Source organism: Scyliorhinus canicula, chromosome 2, assembly GCF_902713615.1.
Source record: "Scyliorhinus canicula chromosome 2, sScyCan1.1, whole genome shotgun sequence".
Lineage (NCBI taxonomy): Eukaryota > Metazoa > Chordata > Chondrichthyes > Carcharhiniformes > Scyliorhinidae > Scyliorhinus > Scyliorhinus canicula.
In genome coordinates this window covers 154,821,002-154,839,881 of record NC_052147.1, presented here as the reverse complement: position 1 = coordinate 154,839,881, position 18,880 = coordinate 154,821,002, and the positions used below count along the sequence as shown (strand labels likewise).

The 18,880-nt window shown below is 46.9% G+C and overlaps 1 protein-coding gene across 4 annotated transcripts in view; it reads right to left on the bottom strand.

Moving 5' to 3' along the window:
• traf3ip1 (TNF receptor-associated factor 3 interacting protein 1) overlaps positions 1 to 18,880 on the bottom strand; it is a 225,321-nt gene that overhangs the window by 73,548 nt on the left and 132,893 nt on the right. For all 4 annotated transcript variants that reach the window (XM_038788046.1, XM_038788039.1, XM_038788053.1 and 1 more), the window contains one exon: positions 17,510 to 17,645. In XM_038788046.1, coding sequence (XP_038643974.1) covers positions 17,510 to 17,645 — 136 coding nt within the window. The remainder of the gene's footprint in view (positions 1 to 17,509; positions 17,646 to 18,880) is intronic.

Genomic DNA, 18,880 nt, shown 5'->3' with positions numbered 1-18,880 from the left:
AACCTGAAGTCATAGTATCTTTGGATGCAGAAAAAGCATTTGATATGGTGGAATGGAACTATCTTTTTGCGATTTTGGGGAAATTTGGATTCAGCCTTACATTTGCATCCTGAATTCGTCTGTTATGTTGTGCCCCCAACATTCGTACAAATATGGTATCTTCAGAATACTTTCCCTTAGGCAGGGGCACTATACAGGGCGATCCTCTTTCCCCATTGCTCTTTGCATTAGCTATTGAGCCCCTCTTGATAGCGTTGAGAGCATCCGATGGGTGGAAGGGTATTTGCCGGGATGGAAATGGAGGACCGGGTATCGCTTTACGCAGATGATCTACTTCTGTACATTACAGATCCAGCTCCCTCCATGGATGGAAGAATGAAGATATTCATTATGTTTGGTACCTTCTCTGGTTACAGACTAAACGTGAGTATTTCCCAGTGAATCTAACTGCCAAAGGAGCTCAACTTAGTTCATTGTTGTTTCGCCTCTCGCCCACTAATTTCCAATACCCAAGGTCCATGTAACCCATAACTGGGCATTACTTCACAAACTGAGCTACTCAAGTCTGATCAGTAACGTCAAAGCGGACTTGCAGAGGTGGGGTGACCTCCCTCTGTCTCTTTCAGGTAGGATCCAAACAATTAAGATGAATGTGCTTCCAAGATTTCTCTTTATATATCCCCATTTTTTTGCACAAATCATTTTTTTTATGGTTAACAAATTAATTTCTGTTTTATCTGGGCGGGCAAGTGTCCCAGAGCCCGCAGCACCCTGCTTCAGAGAGACAGGGGATCAGGAGATTTGGCCCTTTGAATCTTTTGATTTATTATTGGGCTGCCAACAGTCAGAAAATCCTGCAATGGCTTAGCGATTCTTACTCAATTTAAGGCAAAATGGAGGCTCAGGCATGTACCACTGCCTCCTCTCTTCGTCCCATAATTATTGCACCACTGCCCTTCTCCCCGCAGGTTTCTCCTCGAGTCCTGTAGTGATTTCCTCCCTCAGGGTTTGGAAACAGTTTTGGCAGCACTTCTACCTCCACTGCCCATCTTCGGTTGCCCTGATTTGCAGTAATCACCTCTTTTTGCCTTCAAGCATAGACCTATTCAGGTCTTGAGAGGGGGAGGGGGGTTGCATTTCAGGGATTTGTTTTAGAAGGGAGATTTGCCCGCTTTGAGAAGCTCACAGACAAATTTTGTTTGTCCAGCTCAATCTTTTTTGTTTTCTTTAAATACGATATTTCTCATGTACGTTTTTTTATTTCCCCATGACCCCCATCCTCCTCTTCGTTAGAGGGGGTCCTGTCTTTGGCACAACAGGACAGGAGATCTACTTCAAACTTGTATGGCCTTATTCCTTCTTTGGAAGTAGTAAAGTAAAAATGGAGGAGGAACTGGGCCCCATGCATACTGATACGGTTTGGAGGGAATCCCTCTGTGGTGTGAATTCCACTTCATCTTGCATCAGACTGAGTTTGATTCAGTTTAAAATAATGCATAGAACACATTGGACTAAGGTGAGGATGAGTGGATTTTTTCAAGATGTGGAGGACAAGTGTGATCGCCGTTCGCTTATCCCAGCTAATCAAACTCACATGTTTTGGTCTTGTCCTAAACTTGCTAGCTACTAGGTTTCTTTTTTTGATATGATATCTAAGATTCTATGAGTGGCCCTAGAACCTTGCACACTAATAGCATTATTTGGGGTCTCTGACTCACTGACATTCCACTCAGGGGTGAGTGTGGACATTCTCGCCGTTGCCTCTTTGGTGGCAGAAGGCTAATATTGCTTCATTGGAGATCTCCCACACCGCCTAAAGCATCGACCTGGTTGGGTGATTAGATGTCATTCCTACACTTGGAGAAAATTAAATACATCGGGATCGGTGGGGAAATTCTACCTGAAGTGGCAGCCATTTATCTAATTTTTTAAGGAACTGTATGCAGTCGACTGTGAAAGGGGTTAGTTTATAGTGGGGTTAGTTTGTTTTTGATAATTAGAAAAATAAATGTATATATATATATATATATATATATATAATTATTTGCCTTTTTACCTATATATTTTGTTTACTTGTCTGTTGATAATGTGGTTAATATTTGTTTCTGAAATTCAATAAATATATTTACAAAGAAAAGTGGAGGATAGACAATATTTTCTTTTTAAAAATATTTTCATTGGTATTTGGAGTTAGATACAAAAAAAAGAGTTTTTCATGCAAAAGACAATTGAAATTAGACAATAGTTAACCTGTTGGATTTGCTTCATATTTAATCATAGTTAGTTATTAATAAAATTAATTGTGTTTAAATTTAAAAACCAGGTGGCTGTAGTTATTGAGCAGTCATAGGCCAAAGACTTTGGGTGTTTTTTGAATAATTATTTATTACTTTCAATTGTGTTGTGACTCTAGATCAGGTGGGGCTGAAATTGACCGCGCACTAGCCCAAGGGAACGTAACAACATATACACACAGGTCCTGCTCCGGCAGAATCTTATTAGAATTTGGCAAATTGTCAGGCTCAGACTGAAAACCAGCGTGTCATTCTTCAGTTACACAGACCAGTTTTCACGCCAAATCTTGAGCATCTTTGGTATAAAGCAAAAAGTGCGGTTTGGTTTACGCCGTTACTCTGGCGGGACAGGGCCTCAGTAGGAAAACGGCTCCAGAGATCAGGGCTCTATTTTTAAAGGGCATCCCAATCAGCATGCTGTCGAACAGCCCCAAACCCCCATCACAGAGGTATTGGAGGTATCTGTGCAAATGTATCATGAGGTTAATGTCCTTTGTGGACATGAATCACCTGACGTCGCCAGCGATTGGTAGGGAAAAATCAGGAAACTTGATTTTCGCGGGAATTTCCCCTCGTGCTACTGATCTCTCGCGCAGCTAGTGCAGGCTCAATATTAATACTGTCTCTCCAGAGAACCTCACACTTCTCTGCACTGAACTTCATCTGCCACCTATCTACCCACTCCACCAATTTATCTATGTCCTTTTGAAGTTCTACACTATCCTCCTCACAGTTTACAAGGCTTCCAAGTTTTCTATCATTCACAAACTTTGAAACTGTCCCCTGCATAACAAGACCTAGATTATTAATATCTATCACGAGAAACAAGGTTCCCATTATAGAACATAGAACATAGAACACTACAGCGCAGTACGGGCCCTTCGGCCCTCGATGTTGCGCCGACCTGTGAAACCATCTGAAGCCTATCTGACCTACACTATTCCATTTTCATCAATATGTCTATCCAGTGACCACTTAAATGCCTTTAAAGTTGGCGAGTCTACTACTGTTGCAGGCAGGGCGTTCCACACCCCTACTACTCTCTGAGTAAAGAAACTGCCTCTGACATCTGTCCTATATCTATCACCCCTCAATTTAAAGCTATGTCCCTTCGTGTTGGTCATCACCATCCAAGGAAAAAGACTCTCACTGTCTACCCTATCTAACCCTCTGACTATCTTATATGTCTCTATTAAGTCACCTCTCAGCCTTCTCCTCTCTAACGAAAACAACCTCAATTCCCTGAGCCTTTCCTCGTAAGACCTTCCCTCCATACCAGGCAACATCCTAGTAAATCTCCTCTGAACCCTTTCCAAAGCTTCCACATCCTTCCTATAATGTGGTGACCAGAACTGCACGCAGTACTCCAGGTGCGGCTGCACCAGAGTTATGTACAGTTGCAGCATGACCTTGTGGTTCCGAAACTCAATCCCCCTGCTTATAAAGGCCAGCACACCATATGCCTTCTTAACAGCCCTATTAACCTGGGTGGCAACTTTCAGGGATTTATGTACCTGGATGCCGAGATCTCTCTGTTCATCTACACTGCCAAGAATCTTGCCATTAGCCCAGTACTCTGCATTCCTGTTACTCCTTCCAAAGTGAACCACCTCACACTTTTCCGCATTAAACTCCATCTGCCACCTCTCAGCCCAGCTCTGCAGCTCAGCTCTGCAGCTTATCTATGTCCCTCTGTATCCTATAACATCCTTCAGCACTATCCACAACTCCACCGACCTTCGTGTCATCTGCAAATTTACTAACCCATCCTTCTACACCCTCTTCCAGGTCATTTATAAAAATGACAAACAGCAGTGGCCCCAAAACAGATCCTTGCGGTACACCACTAGTAACTAAACTCCAGGATGAACATTTGCCATCAACCACCACCCTCTGTCTTCTTTCAGCTAGCCAATTACTGATCCAAACCGCTAAATCACCTTCAATTCCATACTTCCTTATTTTCTGCAATAGCCTACCGTGGGGAACCTTATCAAACGCCTTACTGAAATCCATATACACCACATCAACAGCTTTACCCTGATCCACCTGCTTGGTCACCTTCTCAAAAAACTCAATAAGGTTTGTGAGGCATGACCTACCCTTCACAAAACCGTGTTGACTATCGCTAATCAACTTGTTCTTTTCAAGATGATTATAAACCCTATCTCTTATAACCTTTTCCAACATTTTACCCACAACCGAAGTAAGGCTCACAGGTCTATAATTACCAGGGTTGTCTCTACTCCCCTTCTTGAACAAGAGGACAACATTTGCTATCCTCCAGTCTTCCGGCACTATTCCTGTCGACAAAGACGACATAAAGATCAAGAACAAGGCTCTGCAATCTCCTCCCTGGCTTCCCAGAGAATCCTAGGATAAATCCCATCTGGCCCAGGGGACTTATCTATTTTGACATTTTCCAAAATTGCTAACACCTCCTCCTTTTGAACCTCAATTCCATCTAGCCTGGTCGACTGAACCTGAGTGTTCTCCTCGACAACATTGTCTTTCTCCAGTGTAAACACTGACGAAAAATATCCATTTAACACTTCCCCTATCTCCTCTGATTCCACACACAACTTTCCACTACTATCCTTGATTGGCCCTAATCTTACTCTAGTCATTCTTTTGTTCCTGATATACCTATAGAAAGCCTTAGGGTTTTCCTTGATCCTATCCGCCAACTTGTCGACCCCTGGGGAGCTCCACTGCAAACCTTCCCTCCAGCCCGAAAAATGTCCATTAACCATTACTTGCCATTTCCAGTGACTCCTAATATTTAGCCAATTTTGTATCCACGTGGCTACTGTCCCTTTTATTCCATGAGCTCTAATTTTTCTCACACGTCTTTTGTGCGGCACTATGTAAATGCTCCATGAGTGATAAGAGCTGTCAGAAAAGAACTAGACGCTTAAGTAAAAAAAAGATTCTGATAAGTCTCTAGCCTAATAAGGGGCATCCCGATTAGCATGCTGCGAACAGCCCCCAACCCTCATCACAGAGGTATTGGAGGAATTGATGCAAATGTATTATGAGGTTCCTGAGCTTGTCCTGTCCCTCTAGACTTGTGGTGACTGCCATGGAGTGAGTGGTCGCACACAGGGCAGCTCCGGCACTAAGGTGTTGGTTTTAGCACTTTATACCCATTAGTGGGGTAGCTCCGGTAGGGAAATGGCAGTAGGGAAGAAGCTGTTCTTGAGTCGGTTGGTACGTGACCTCAAACTATGGTATCTTTTTCCTGACGGAAGGAGGTGGAAGAGAGTATGTCCAGGGTGCATGGGGTCCTTAATTATGCTGGTTGCCTTTCCAAGGCAGCAGGAATTATAAACAGAGTCAATGGATGGGGGGCTACATTCACGACCTTTTGTAGTTTCCTGCGGTCTTGGGCAGAGCAGGAACATACCAAGCTGTGATACAACCAGAAAGAATGCTTTCTGTGGTGCATCTGTAAAGGTTGGTGAGAGTCGTAGCTGACATGCCAAATTTCCTTATTTGGCGCGAGTACATAGAACATAGAACATAGAACAGTACAGCACAGAACAGGCCCTTCAGCCCTCGATGTTGTGCCGAGCAATGATCACCCTACTTAAACCCACGTAACCCGTATACCCGTAACCCAACAATCCCCCCATTAACCTTACACTACGGGCAATTTAGCATGGCCAATCCACCTAACCCGCACATCTTTGGACTGTGGGAGGAAACCGGAGCACCCGGAGGAAACCCACGCACACACGGGGAGGACATGCAGACTCCACACAGACAGTGACCCAGCCGGGAATCGAACCTGGGACCCTGGAGCTGTGAAGCATTGATGCTAACCACCATGCTACCGTGAGTAGAAAGGGAATGTGACCAAAACATGGCTTCCAAGGGAAATTAGAGGTAGTGGTAGTATTAGATTCAAAGAAGAGGCATACAAATTAGCAAGATAAAGCAATAGACCCGACGATTGGTAACAGTTTAAAATTCGGCAAAGGCAGACCAAGGGATTGATTGAGAAGGGGAAAATACAGTTAAGAAGGGGCAAATACTAGCGGGGAACATAATGAAAAATGAAATGAAAATCACTTATTGTCACGAGTAGGCTTCAAATGAAGTTACTGTGAAAAGCCCCTAGTCGCCACATTCCGGCGCCTGTTCGGGGAGGCTGTTACGGGAATCGAACCGTGCTGCTGGCCTGCTTGGTCTGCTTTCAAAACCAGCGATTTAGCCCAGTGCTAAACAACCCCTAAAAACTGACTGTAAAAGTTTCTATAGATATGTAAAGAGAAAAAGGTTAATAAAAACTAACGTAGGCAGGCCCCTTACAGTCAGAAACAGGGAATTAATAACAGGGAACAAAGAAATGGCTGAGGAGACTTCTGGTGAAGAGATGTGCTGAGTAGTCACACATCTGGTTGTGGTATTGTGTGAAGCAAATAATGGGAAAAGTAGTCAAGTCTTCTTAGTACAATTGAATTTAAACCTAAGGCACAGATACAAACAGCCGAGGTCAACCAAGAACTGGCTGACTCTAACACTCAGATAAAGTTCGTTCATCATGAGACCAAAGTAGTCTCAATAAATAACAAGCTGAACAACTATTTCTTCCTGTTCCTAAACAAATTCTTCCCTTTCTTAAAACAAAGACAAGATAATGATATGAAACTCAAGTCCCCTAAAGGTCAGAAAGGTGACGCCATTGTAACGATTATTACTTATGTTTTACTTTCAATCAAATTCCTGACCAAGCTGTATTCATGTTATCTTGATCCTATAAGGTATAAGAATCGCCTTCTTTTCCTGTAATATCGCAGACTTGGGACGGACTCCGCAGTTTGTAATTGACTGCCTTCCGACTCCAAGTTTCTGCCATTTCTGCTAGCAGTTCTAATTAGTGAATAAAGTTCAGTTTTGCTTATCTAATGAATGCTGTTTGAATTTCTCTATCATAGTCAAGACGCGGGGAAAATATAAAATACAACATGGTGGCTCTCCTCCAGAATACAATAAAATAGGCACTTTTACACAAATTTAGCCCGAACATTCTGACTTACAAGGGGGCATAACTATAAGATTCAGGGTGGGAGATATAGGAGGGATATCCGAGGTAGGTTCTTTACTCAGAGTGTAGTTAGAGTGTGGAATGGACTGCCTGCTGTGATAGTGGAGTCGGACACTTTAGGAACTTTCAAGCGGTTATTGGATAGACACATGGAACACACCAGAATGACAGGAAGTGGGATAGCTTGATCTTGGTTTCAGACAATGCCCGGCACAACATCGAGGGCTGAAGGGCCTGTTCTGTGCTGTACTGTTCTATGTTCTATTATGTTCACCCACAAGCAAGAAAGGGAGAGCAAAGGTGAAGTAAGCCAGTGAATGGGGAGCTCAAGAGGCGGAACCACAAGGTGAGGGGTCCCCGGCCACCCTGGAGAAAGGGAGACTGACAACCGAACCCCCCCACCCAAAGATGGGGGAGCAGCCAAGGGCAGTAATCGTCAGACTACACAGGTAAGAGGATCAGGAGAAGATCCTGTGGTGGGCAAGACAGACAAAGGCAAGCAGCTGGGAATGACACAGAATACAAGTGTACCAGGACATTGGGGCAGAACTGGCAAAGTACAGGGACAAGTTCAACCAGGCGAAATCGACCATGTACAAAAGTGGAGTAAAATTTGGAATGCTATACCCAGCTAGGCTCTGGGTTACATTCCAAAACAAGAAACACTATTTTAACACCCTGGCAGAGTAGACAAAGGGAACAGCTATCCATTGGACATAGGAAAGGGGAAAGATCAGCCCCGGGAGGGGGGGGGGGGGGGGGGGGGGGGGGGGGGGGGGGGGTCACCACACTAGCAGGAAAAGCTAGCGCTAAGAAGCATGAAAGCAAGGGTGCCACGGCGCACCTCCCAACTGGGAGGGAGCATCGGCTAGAAGAGGAAACCACAGGGGCAGGAACCACAGAGCAGGGATGGGGAATGTAAGGGGGGGGAATAGGGAGTGGGAAACATGGGGGGGGGGGGAGGTAGAAAGGATGACAGAGGAGGGAAGGGAGACCACAAGGGGAATACAAGGATATAGAAGGAATGGGTTCAAGTCAGCTTTAGCAGGTAAGGTGCAGGTTGAGGGAACAAGATGGCGTGGCAAGCAGCCACTTTGGATGGTCCCTAAAGAAAGGGAAACCCCGGAGTGCAGCGGCGCACCCATGCGGCGCCCACATGATTGGCGGCCATGTTGGGTGCCACCTGGACAAAGGGAAACCCCGAAGTTCAGGGGCCTGGCCTCATGGCGAGAACAGTGACTGCAGCCAGTTTGGATGGCCCCTAACAAAGGGAAGCCTCAGAGTGCAGGGGTGTCTACCAGGTAAGTATGGTTGATCCTGCAGGAAGCGGGGAACAAAAGCCCCCCACCAGGATTATCACCTGGAACGGCCCAGCGAAAAGATCCAGATTCTTCACCATTTGAGAAGTTTGAAAGCCGACATAGTCTTCCTCCAAAAGATGCACCTGAGGGAGAAGGACCGACTGCGGGTAAGGAAGGATTGGGTGGGACAGAACTACCATTCCTGCTATGGGACAAGGGCTAGGGTGGTAGCTATTTTGATTAGCAAGGGAACAGTGCTTACAGCGATAACGACGGTTATGGACCAAGGGGGACGGTACATCATGGTCAGCGGTGTCCTAAGCGGGGCATATGGAGTCCTGGTAAACGTGTACACGCCCAACTGGGATGATACAGAGTCTGTGAAGACGACAATGGCAGAAATCCCCTACATGGTGGGTAGGGAACTTGGAATGGTCATGGAGCAGAAGAGGGCAGTGAACCCATGGCAGTTCCTGCAGCCAGGTGAGAAGGAATTCGCATACTTTTTACCAGCACACAATGTATATATCCATATCGACTTCTTTGCAGTGGGGAAATCAGTGGATCCAGAAATAGTCAGAGCGGAATAGTCCCCGATAGTCACCTCGAACCACGCTCCACATCACATGGATGTGAGGCTGGAGACGGGCCGTTCCCAACGCCACACATGGAGGTTGGTCATGGACCTCTTCGCCGACAAGATCTTCTGCCAGAAATCAGCACAGTTCATAGGCGAGTACATTACTAACAACCAGAATGGCAATTCACACCTTCCACATTCTGGGAGGCTCTGAAGGCGATGATGGGGAGAGATTATAGCCTACAAGGCTCAGAGACAGGGAAGAGGGCAGCCAAGCAGCAACTGACCGACTCCATCCTAGAGATCGACAGAAGATACTCCGAAGCCCGACCATCGAGCTTCTGGCGGAAAGGAAAAAGCTACAAATGGACATTAACCTGCAATCCACCAGGAAGGTAGTGTACCAACTCCGCCAGGCATGGGGGACCTTTCATGAGCATGGAGAGAAGGCTAGCCGACTGCTGGCTCACCAGCTGAGAAAGCTGGCAGCCACTAGGAAAATAGCCCCGGTAAAGGACAGCAGAGGTGGACTGGTAGCCGAACCAAAAATGGTCAACCAAACAGTTGAGGCCTTCTCCTGGGGATTGTACACCTCCGAGCCCCCGACAGGGACTCGGGAATGAAACGGCTCCTCGATGCACTGGACGTGCCAGTCGTGGGGGACGATAGACGGAAGGAGCTCGAAGCACCAATAGGACTGAGTGAGGTCATGGAGAGTATCAGCTCCATGCAGGTGGGAAAGGCGCCGGGACCGGTTGGGTTCCCGGCGGACCTCTACAAAAAATCTGCACCAGCTCTTGCCCTGCACCTACAGGAGATGTTCGCAGACTCGCTAGCAAAGGACACCCTGCCTCCTACACTAACACAGACCACCATATCGCGGAAATCCAAAAATGACAAAGACACGACAGAATGTGGATCATATAGACCAATTTCGCTGCTCAACTTGGATGAAAATATACCCACGAAAGTACTGGCCAAGAGACTGGAGAACTGCGCACCAGGAAAAGAAGCATTGGTGGCCTGGCACTCTCAAACTTGCAATACTACCACTGGGCAGCTTTAGCCGAGAGAGTGAGGGGATGAGTAAGGCAACCGAGCACAGAATGTGAGGTTGGAGGAGCCCTGCACGGGAACGACACTCCGAACCCTCGCCACGACAGTGCTTCTATCCCCACCGGCAAAACACACATCCAGCCCAGTGGTGGTAGCAACACTAAGAACTTGGAACCAGATATGAGAACATTTCGGCTCAACTGAGGTGTCCACCATGGCCACCATCTGCAGCAACCATAGGTTCCCACCAGCCATGATTGACACCACCTTTAAGAGGACAGGGGGAAGCTAGCGATTAGGGACTTCTACACGGAGGACAGACTTGCAACCTTAGAAGAGCTGATGGAGAGACTGGAACTACCGAACGGACAAGAACTCCGACATTTACAAGTCAAAAACCTTCTCCGCAAGGAGACAACAAGGTACCCTACAGCCCTGAGAGACGCAATGTTGGAGGAGCTACTGGACACGGACAATATAGAAAAGGGGAACTGCGGGGACATATACCGAAGACTTTTAGAAAGGGCGAAAACACCATTGGACGGAGCAAGACGAAAGTGGAAGGATGAATTGGGACGGAAGTATGGTGGGGACTCTGGAGTGAAGAACTAAGTCAAGCCATCTTCACCTCCACCTGTGCAAGACTAAGCCTCATGCAGTTTAAAGTGGTGCACAGAGCACACCTAACCAGAACCCGAATGAGCAGGTTCTTCCCGGAGGTGGAGGACAAGTATGAACAGTGCCAGGGAGGCCCAGCCAACCACACCCACATGTTATGGGCTTGCCCCAGACTTGTCAGGTTCTGGACAGCCTTCTTCAAGGCGATGTCCAAGGTTGTGGGGGTGAGGGTGGAGCCATGCCCAAGAGTGGCAGTGTTCGGGGTATCGGACCAGCCAGAACTTTATATGGGGAAGAGGGCCGTGCCCTTGCACTTCCTTCCTTAAATCGATGGCCAGAGAATTCTGCTCGGATGGCAATCAGCACCATCATCCACAGCTGCGGAGTGAAGAAGATCAAATACACCATCCAAGGGTTGGACGAGTGCTTCCACAAAGCGTGGGGGCTATTCATCAGCCTGTTCCAAGACCTGTTTGAAGCCAAAAACAGATAGGGAGGGAAAGGGGCTGGGGGACCAGTAGGAACCACCAGGGCCACACAAAGCAGAGAGGAACAGGGGGCAACAGATGAGGGACCCAAGGAAACATCAGGAGGGTACCCAGGGAGAGACCGACGAGGGGGGCAGTGGGCCCCCCCACAAAGCCATAAGAACAAATGAATGATAGATAATACATCTAAGGCGGAACGGGCCTGAGGCAGAGCCCGAATAGCGGGAGAGGGGAAGGAGGGAGCGGAGGGGGGACACGGGAGAGAAAGGGAGTGCCAAAAAAGGTAAAAGCATGAAAGGTAAAGGTCATCGCCTGTATAGTGTACAAATGTAAAATTTGTACTAAAAATATTTATTTAAAAAATAAAGAAAAGGTAGAGGAACTAAATTTGTACTTTGCTTCTTGAATAATATAATGAATGAATAATATAATAGTGAGGAGCTGAAGAAAATTAGTATTATTAAAGAAATTGTTGTGGAGGAATTAATGGGATTGAAGGCAGACCAAATCTCCAGGGCCTGATCCCGCAGTACTTAAGGATGGATTTACAAAAGGAAAATCATGTTTGACAAAATCTACAAGAATAATTTGAAGATGTAATAATTAGAGTTGACCAGGGAGAACCAGTGGACGTGGTTTATTTAGACTTTCAGAAGGCTTTCATCAAGGTCTCACATGGCTGATTAATATGTAAAGTTAAAGCACATGGAATTATGGGTAGTGTCTCGAGATGGATAAAACACTGGTTAGCAGACAGGAAGCCAAAAGTTGGAATAATTGGTTCTTTTTCTGATTGGCAGTGACTAGTGGGATACCGCAGAGTTCTGTGCTCGGACCCCAAATTCGAACAGGATTAGACAGGGTTAAATTCAGAAAGAAATAGTGGGGAAATCCAGCCATAGTCCTTTTCGGACTGAGGTGAGGAGAAATTTCTTCAACCAGAGTGGTGAATCTGTGGAATTCGCTATCACAGAAAGTGGTTGAGACCAAAACGTTGTGTAATTTCAAGAAGGAATTAGATCTAGCTCCTGGGGCTAAAGGGATCAAGGGATATAGAACATACAGTGCAGAAGGAGGCCATTCAGCCCAGTGAGTCTGCACCGACCCACTTTAAGCCCTCAATTCCACCCAATCCCTGTAACCCAATAACCCCTCCTAACCTTTTTGAACACTAAGGGCAATTTAACGTGTCCAATCCATCTAACCTGCATGTCTTTGGACTGTGGGAGGAAACTGGAGCACCCGGAGGAAACCCACGCAGACACGGGGAGAACATGCAGACTCCACACAGACAGTGACCCAGCAGGAAATGGAACTTGGGACTCTGGTGCTGTGGGAAGGCAGGATCAGGGTATTGAATTTGATGATCAACCATGATTATAATGAATGGCGGAGCAGGCTTGAAGGGCCTAATGGCCTCCTCCTACTTCTATTTTCTATGTTTCGATATGAGTTTGATTGCAGATGTGATCTTTTTACAGGAGACGCACCTCCGGGTTAAGGACCAGGTTAGGCTGAGGAAGGGATGGGTGGGACGTGTATTTCCCTCGGGTTTAACTCGAAGTCCGAGGGGTGGCCACTTTGTTGAACAAAAGGGCGGGGTTTGTTGGTGCCAAGGAAGTGTGGGAAGATATGTGATAGTCAGTAGGGTGCTGGAGGGGACATCGATGGGTGCTAGTCAACGTATATGCGCCATGATGTGGGGTTTATTGGGAACATTGCCGGACTTGGATGTGTACCAGTTGATTATCAGTGGAAATTTTAATAGTGTGTTGGAACCCGAGGGTGGACAGGCCGAGCCCCAAGTCAATGGAAAGGTTGCGGATGGCGAAGGAGTTGGGAGGGGTTATGGAATGTATGGGAATGGTTTAAGAACTCCGGGGGGGGGGGACTTAGCCTGGGGCTAGTGCAGAGGCCGGGGTGGAGGCTAGATTCGGGTATTTTGGCAGACAAGGGGTTTTATGAAAAGAGCTGTTATCATAGAATTTACAGTTCAGGAGGCCATTCGGTCTATTGCGTCTACACGAGCCCTTGAAAGAGCACCCTATCCAAGCCCACACCTCCACCCTATCCCCGTAACCCAGGAACCCCACCTAACCTTTGGACACTCCGGGACATTTAGCGTGACCAATCCACCTAACCTGCACATCTTTGGACTGTGGGAGGAAACCGGAACACCCAGAGGAAACCCACGGAGGCACGGGGAGAACGTGCAGACTCCGCACAAAAAGCGACCCAAGCCAGGAATCGAACCCGGGTCCCTGGTGTTGTGAAGCAACAGTGCTAACCATCGTGCTACCGTGTTGGCGGAGAGGAAGAGGTTGCAGGGCAGTTCGGTAGGTTGATGACGGGAGGGGCAGCTACAGAAGTGAATATGAATATCGAGAGAAGGTGAGCCTTATGCTGACCCACCAGCTGCAGAGGCAGACTGCGTTCAGGAAATGTTTATGGGTGCGTACAGAGAAGGGGGAGGCAGTGGATGGGACTCTCCATTTCTGAGACTAAGTGTTGACGCCGACGCAGAATTCGTGAACTTTTACGACAGCAAAACTGGCACCAAACCTGGATCGATTCAGCAACTGTGGAGAGGCTAGCACTGGGGCCAGTGAGCACCTAGGGGAGTGGCCTGGGGGATACCTATACAACCCGTGGCCCTAAGATCACAGTGGGCTGTCAGCGGCGTGTGCAGCTGCATGGCTGCCTTTCCGGCTGCGGCAATGTTGATCTGCATCCATCCACACCCCCCAAAAGCCCTGGCAGAGCACTCCCCCCCCCCCCCCCCCCCCCCCCCCCTCCCGCCCCCAAGTGCTGAGGGAGGTGATTGACAGCATGAGGGGATGAAGTTAAGGAAGGCTCCAGGGCCCGACGGCTTTCCAGCAGATTTTTATACAGTGTTTGCAGCAGAGTTGGCACCGCATTTGTTGGGGACACGCCAGAGACGCTGACACAGGCGTTGATCATATTAATCCCGAAGAAGGGGAAGGATCTGTTGCAGTGAGGGCATATAGATATAGGCCCATTTCGTTGTTGAACACAGACGTGAAAGTGCTGGCTAAATTAGTGGTGGGGAGGATGGAGGGATGTGTGCCAGGAGTTGTCTCTGAGGATCAAACGGGTTTTGTCAAGGGCAGGCAGCTCTCCAGTAACATCAGAAGGCTGTTAAATGTGGTTATGATCCATCAGTGGGGCAGCTGCTGGAGATTATTGTCTATGGATGCAGCGAAGATTTTTGATCGGGTGCAGGGAAGGTATTTATTTGAGATCTTGGATAGGTTTGGGTTTGGCCCGAAGTTTGTGGCATGGGTGCGCCTGTTGTGTGGAGCCCTGGTGGCAAGTGTACGTACAAATTATGTGAGCTCACAGAGTTTTGGATTGCACAGGGGAACGAGACAGGGGTGTCCACTGTCGCCAATGTTTTTCGCGCAGGTGTCTGTGGAATGGCAGGGGATTGTGAAGGGGAGCACTGGGTGTCGCTGTACACGGGCAACCTGTTGTTGTTTGCGTCGGACCCGCTGGAGAGTATGGGTAGGATCATGGGAATACTGGAGAGGTTTGGGGCCTTCTCTAGGTATAATTTAAACGTCGGGAAGAGTGCGGTGTTTCCGGTGAAAGCAACGTGGTGGAGGCCTGCTTGGGGATGTTGCCACTCAAGGTAGCTAGGGAAAGATTCAGGTATTTAGGGATTCAGTGAGAAGGGAATGGGCTACAATGCACAGGTGGCATTTGATAACATTGGTGGAGGAGATTAGAGTGGATTTTAAGAGATGGGATACATTACACCTGACACTGGCAGGGACGGTGCGGGTGGTAAAGATGAATGTGCTGCAAAGGTTCCTGGTTGCTTTCCAGACTCTCCCAATCTTTTATCCTAAGGCCTTCTTCCGGAAATTGGAGAGAGTGATTTCAGAGTTTATATGGGCAGGGAATATGCTGAGGATAAAGAGGGCCCTGATAGAGAGACAGAAAGGGGGGTTGGCGCTCCCAAAACTGCTGCACTATTATTGGCCGGTGAATGTGGAGAAGGGGGTTCCAGTCTGAGGGCAATGGTGACAGCTCTCCTGCCACTAGCTCCAGGAAGTGTACGGGGAGCCCGGTGGTACAGTCGACAGTTAGGGTGTGGAATCAGGTGCAGAGACACTTAGTTGGAAGGGATGTCAGTGTTGACACCACTGTGCGGGTACCACAGGTTTAAGCCAGGGAAGATGGATGGGATGTATGGGAAGTGGAGGGAGGCGGGGCCGATGAGGGCGAGGGACTTGTATTTGGAAGGGAAGTTTGCAGATCTGGATGAGTTGCGGGAGGTTTGAGTTGCCGAGGGGGAGTGAATTTAGATATATGCAGGTGAGGGAATTTGCACGAAAGGCTTGGAGGACGTTTCCCAGGTTGCCGGAGTACATTTTACTGGTGCAACTGCTGCTCCTGGACAAGTTGGAAGAGGTAAGGATTGGGGATTTATATGGATAGTTGGTGACATTGTGGGTGCGGGGTGCAGATGGTGAAGATCAAGAATAAATGGGAGGAGGAGTTGGTGTGGAATAGACTGGGTCTGTGTGTTGCAAGGCGATGCGTAGGGGGAATTCAACCTCCTCCTGCACGAGGATGAGCTTGATTCAGTTTCAAGGTGATGCACAGGGTACATATGACCCGGGCGAGGTTCTTCCAAGGCGTGGCCATGAGTGCGGAAAGTGTAGGCGAGGGCCCAGCAAATCATGCGCACAGGTTCTGGGGTTGTGAGAAGCTGGAGAGATACTGGGAAGCGGTGTTTGGGATGCTATCGAAGATTGTGGGGATGGAAGTCAGGCTGACCCAATGTTGGCGATTTTTGGGGTATTGGAAGAGTCGGAGCTGCTGGAGAGGAAGAGGGCTGACGTTGTGGCCTTCGCCTCTCTAACTGCTCAACGAAGGATCTTGCTAAATTGAAAATTGGGTACGCCGGCTTGGGTGGCGGTCTGGCTGGGGTACTTTGACGATTTTCTCCATTTGAAAAAGATTAGATTTGAGCTGAGGGGATCAGCGGAGGGCTTTGAGACATGGTGGGGGTTGTTCATGACAATGTTTGAGTAACTGTTCTTTGCAGGGGAGTGGGGAGGAGGGGGAGGGGGTAAAAGGGGGGAAATTGTACAAATTGTGGACTGTTAGTTTGTGGAGTGTATTTTTGTAGATGCTGCTGTTTTTTTACACATGTTTGGAATTAAATTATTTTGTTTAAAAAGGTATGGCAGAGTAATCCATTCATTGGAGTTAGCTTTGAATTCTAAACCGAGGTGTTGAAAAAGGCAGTGCACTAATCAACTATACCACTCAACTGTGTGAGGTAATGCAGCAAGGGAACTCAACCTCATGCGCAAAGATAAGTTTGATATAATTTAAAGTGGTGTACAGGGTCCACATGACTCGAGCTCGGATGAGTGGGCTTTTTCCGGGGGTAGCAGACGGGTGTTAGAAGTGTGGGAAGAGCTGATGAATCATGCTCATCTGTTCTGGGGGTGTGAGGAGTTGGAGAATTTTTGGGAGGCGATGTTCGGACCCTATCAAGTATTGTAGGAGTTGAGGTGAAGCCGGACCCTATGGTAGCAACCTTTGGGGTGTCAGTGGTGCTGAAGCTGGAGGGGAAGGGGGCCGATGTTGTGGCCTTTGCCTCTCTGAATGCCCAGCAACAGATACTTTTGAATTAGAGCTCAGCTACGCCAGCAAGGATGTGTGGCTGGGGGATCTATACAAATTTCTCAGGTTGGAGAAAATCAAATTTGCCTTAAGAGGATCAGAGGAGGGCTTCGAGATAGTGGAGGCTATTCATGCTATTTCGAGGAGTTGCTTGCCACGGAGTGGGGGGCATTAAAAGGGAAAAAAAGTACAAACTGTATACGTAGATTGATGTTAAGCTTGTGTTATTTTGTTGAATGCGTTTGGAATAAAATATTTTTTTTTTTAAACTATACCACGGAACTACATTTTAAAAAATTGACTAAATGAAGTTGTTCACCATTATCAATAAGCTGGTTTACCCCCTCTGTCAAAATCTAAAGAGATTATGTGAGCACTATACAGTTGATGAAGAGTGTAATAGTGAAGAAGTCTTTTACTTTTATTCCTACACATTTCAACATAAGGACTTGACTTACAGGTTCCATCTCAGGCATATCGGGTAGCTGTGAGACTGCTTCTTCCACCACAAACTGCTCATCGTCATCTTCTTCCTCTTCAACATTCTTTCCTTTATCCACAATTACATTAGACACAGGCTTTGCACTACCAATTCTGGAAAAGGACAATAAAGGCAGTTAAAAATAAATTGTTTGAAAAATATGATAAAGTTATGTAAAGCATGTGGATGTGCTAAATGACCTATGTGCTTTAAACGTCTGTAATTTCATGGCAGCTGTCGAGGCAATCTGAATAATCAATATTCATTTTTTTAATGTGCACTAATATGGTGCACAATAAGGCGGCACGGTAGCACAGTGGGTAACACTGTTGCTTCATAGCGCCAGGGTCCCAGGTTCAATACCCGGGTGCTCCGGATTCCTCCCACAAGTTCCGAAAGATGTGCTGTTAGGTATTTCGGACATTCTGAATTCTCCCTCAGGGTACCCGAAAGGGCACTGGAGTGTGGCGACTAGGGGCTTTTCGCAGTAACTTCATTGCAGTGTTAATGTAAGCCTACTTGTGACAATAATAAAGATTATTATTATACAGGGTGGCTTTGAAAATAACCAACTGATTCTCACCCCTTTATTGCACTAATTCTCCCTGCCTATTATTTAATTACAGCATGAATTCTCCCTAAAGCCTATTAACTTGACAGGGTATATAAAATGTATTGACAACATTATCACAGCACATGATACTTGGGTTGTCTCACTTCAATATTTAAATAATATGGTTGGCAGCACGGTGCGCAGTGGTTAGCACTGCTACCTCATGGCGCTGAGGACCCAGTTCGATCCCGGCTCCGGGTCACTGTGTAAACTCCACACGGATATTCTCCCCGTCCCTGCGCGGGTCTCACCCCCACGACCCAAAAAAATGTGCAGGGTGGGTGGATTGGCCACGCTAAATTGCCCCTTAATTGGCAAAAATTGGGCACTCAATATATTTTAAAATACATCACCACTTAAGTTTAATCCCAACAAATTTCAATACTTTTGTGCCACACCTCACTCATAAAATGATTTGCACCCAAATGTCAGAGAGAAATGTAGCTTATTTAAGCTTTGATTTAGGCTGTGACCAAGAAAAATCAATTATCGTTTAACCATAAACAAATGAAGCATTGCATTTCCAACCATATGTCAAGTGCTGGTCCAAGAATCTCTCTGATTAGGAGCTGGTTATTCAATCAAGGGGTTCAGATAATATAATCCAGTAAAGGTAAAGGTGGAGTAATTTATATTTATCATCTGAATTATCACTTTGCAATGAACTGATACCGAATAATCTACTGGCAGAAGATATATTACATTTGTGATGTAAAACCCAAGAATTTGTAGGAT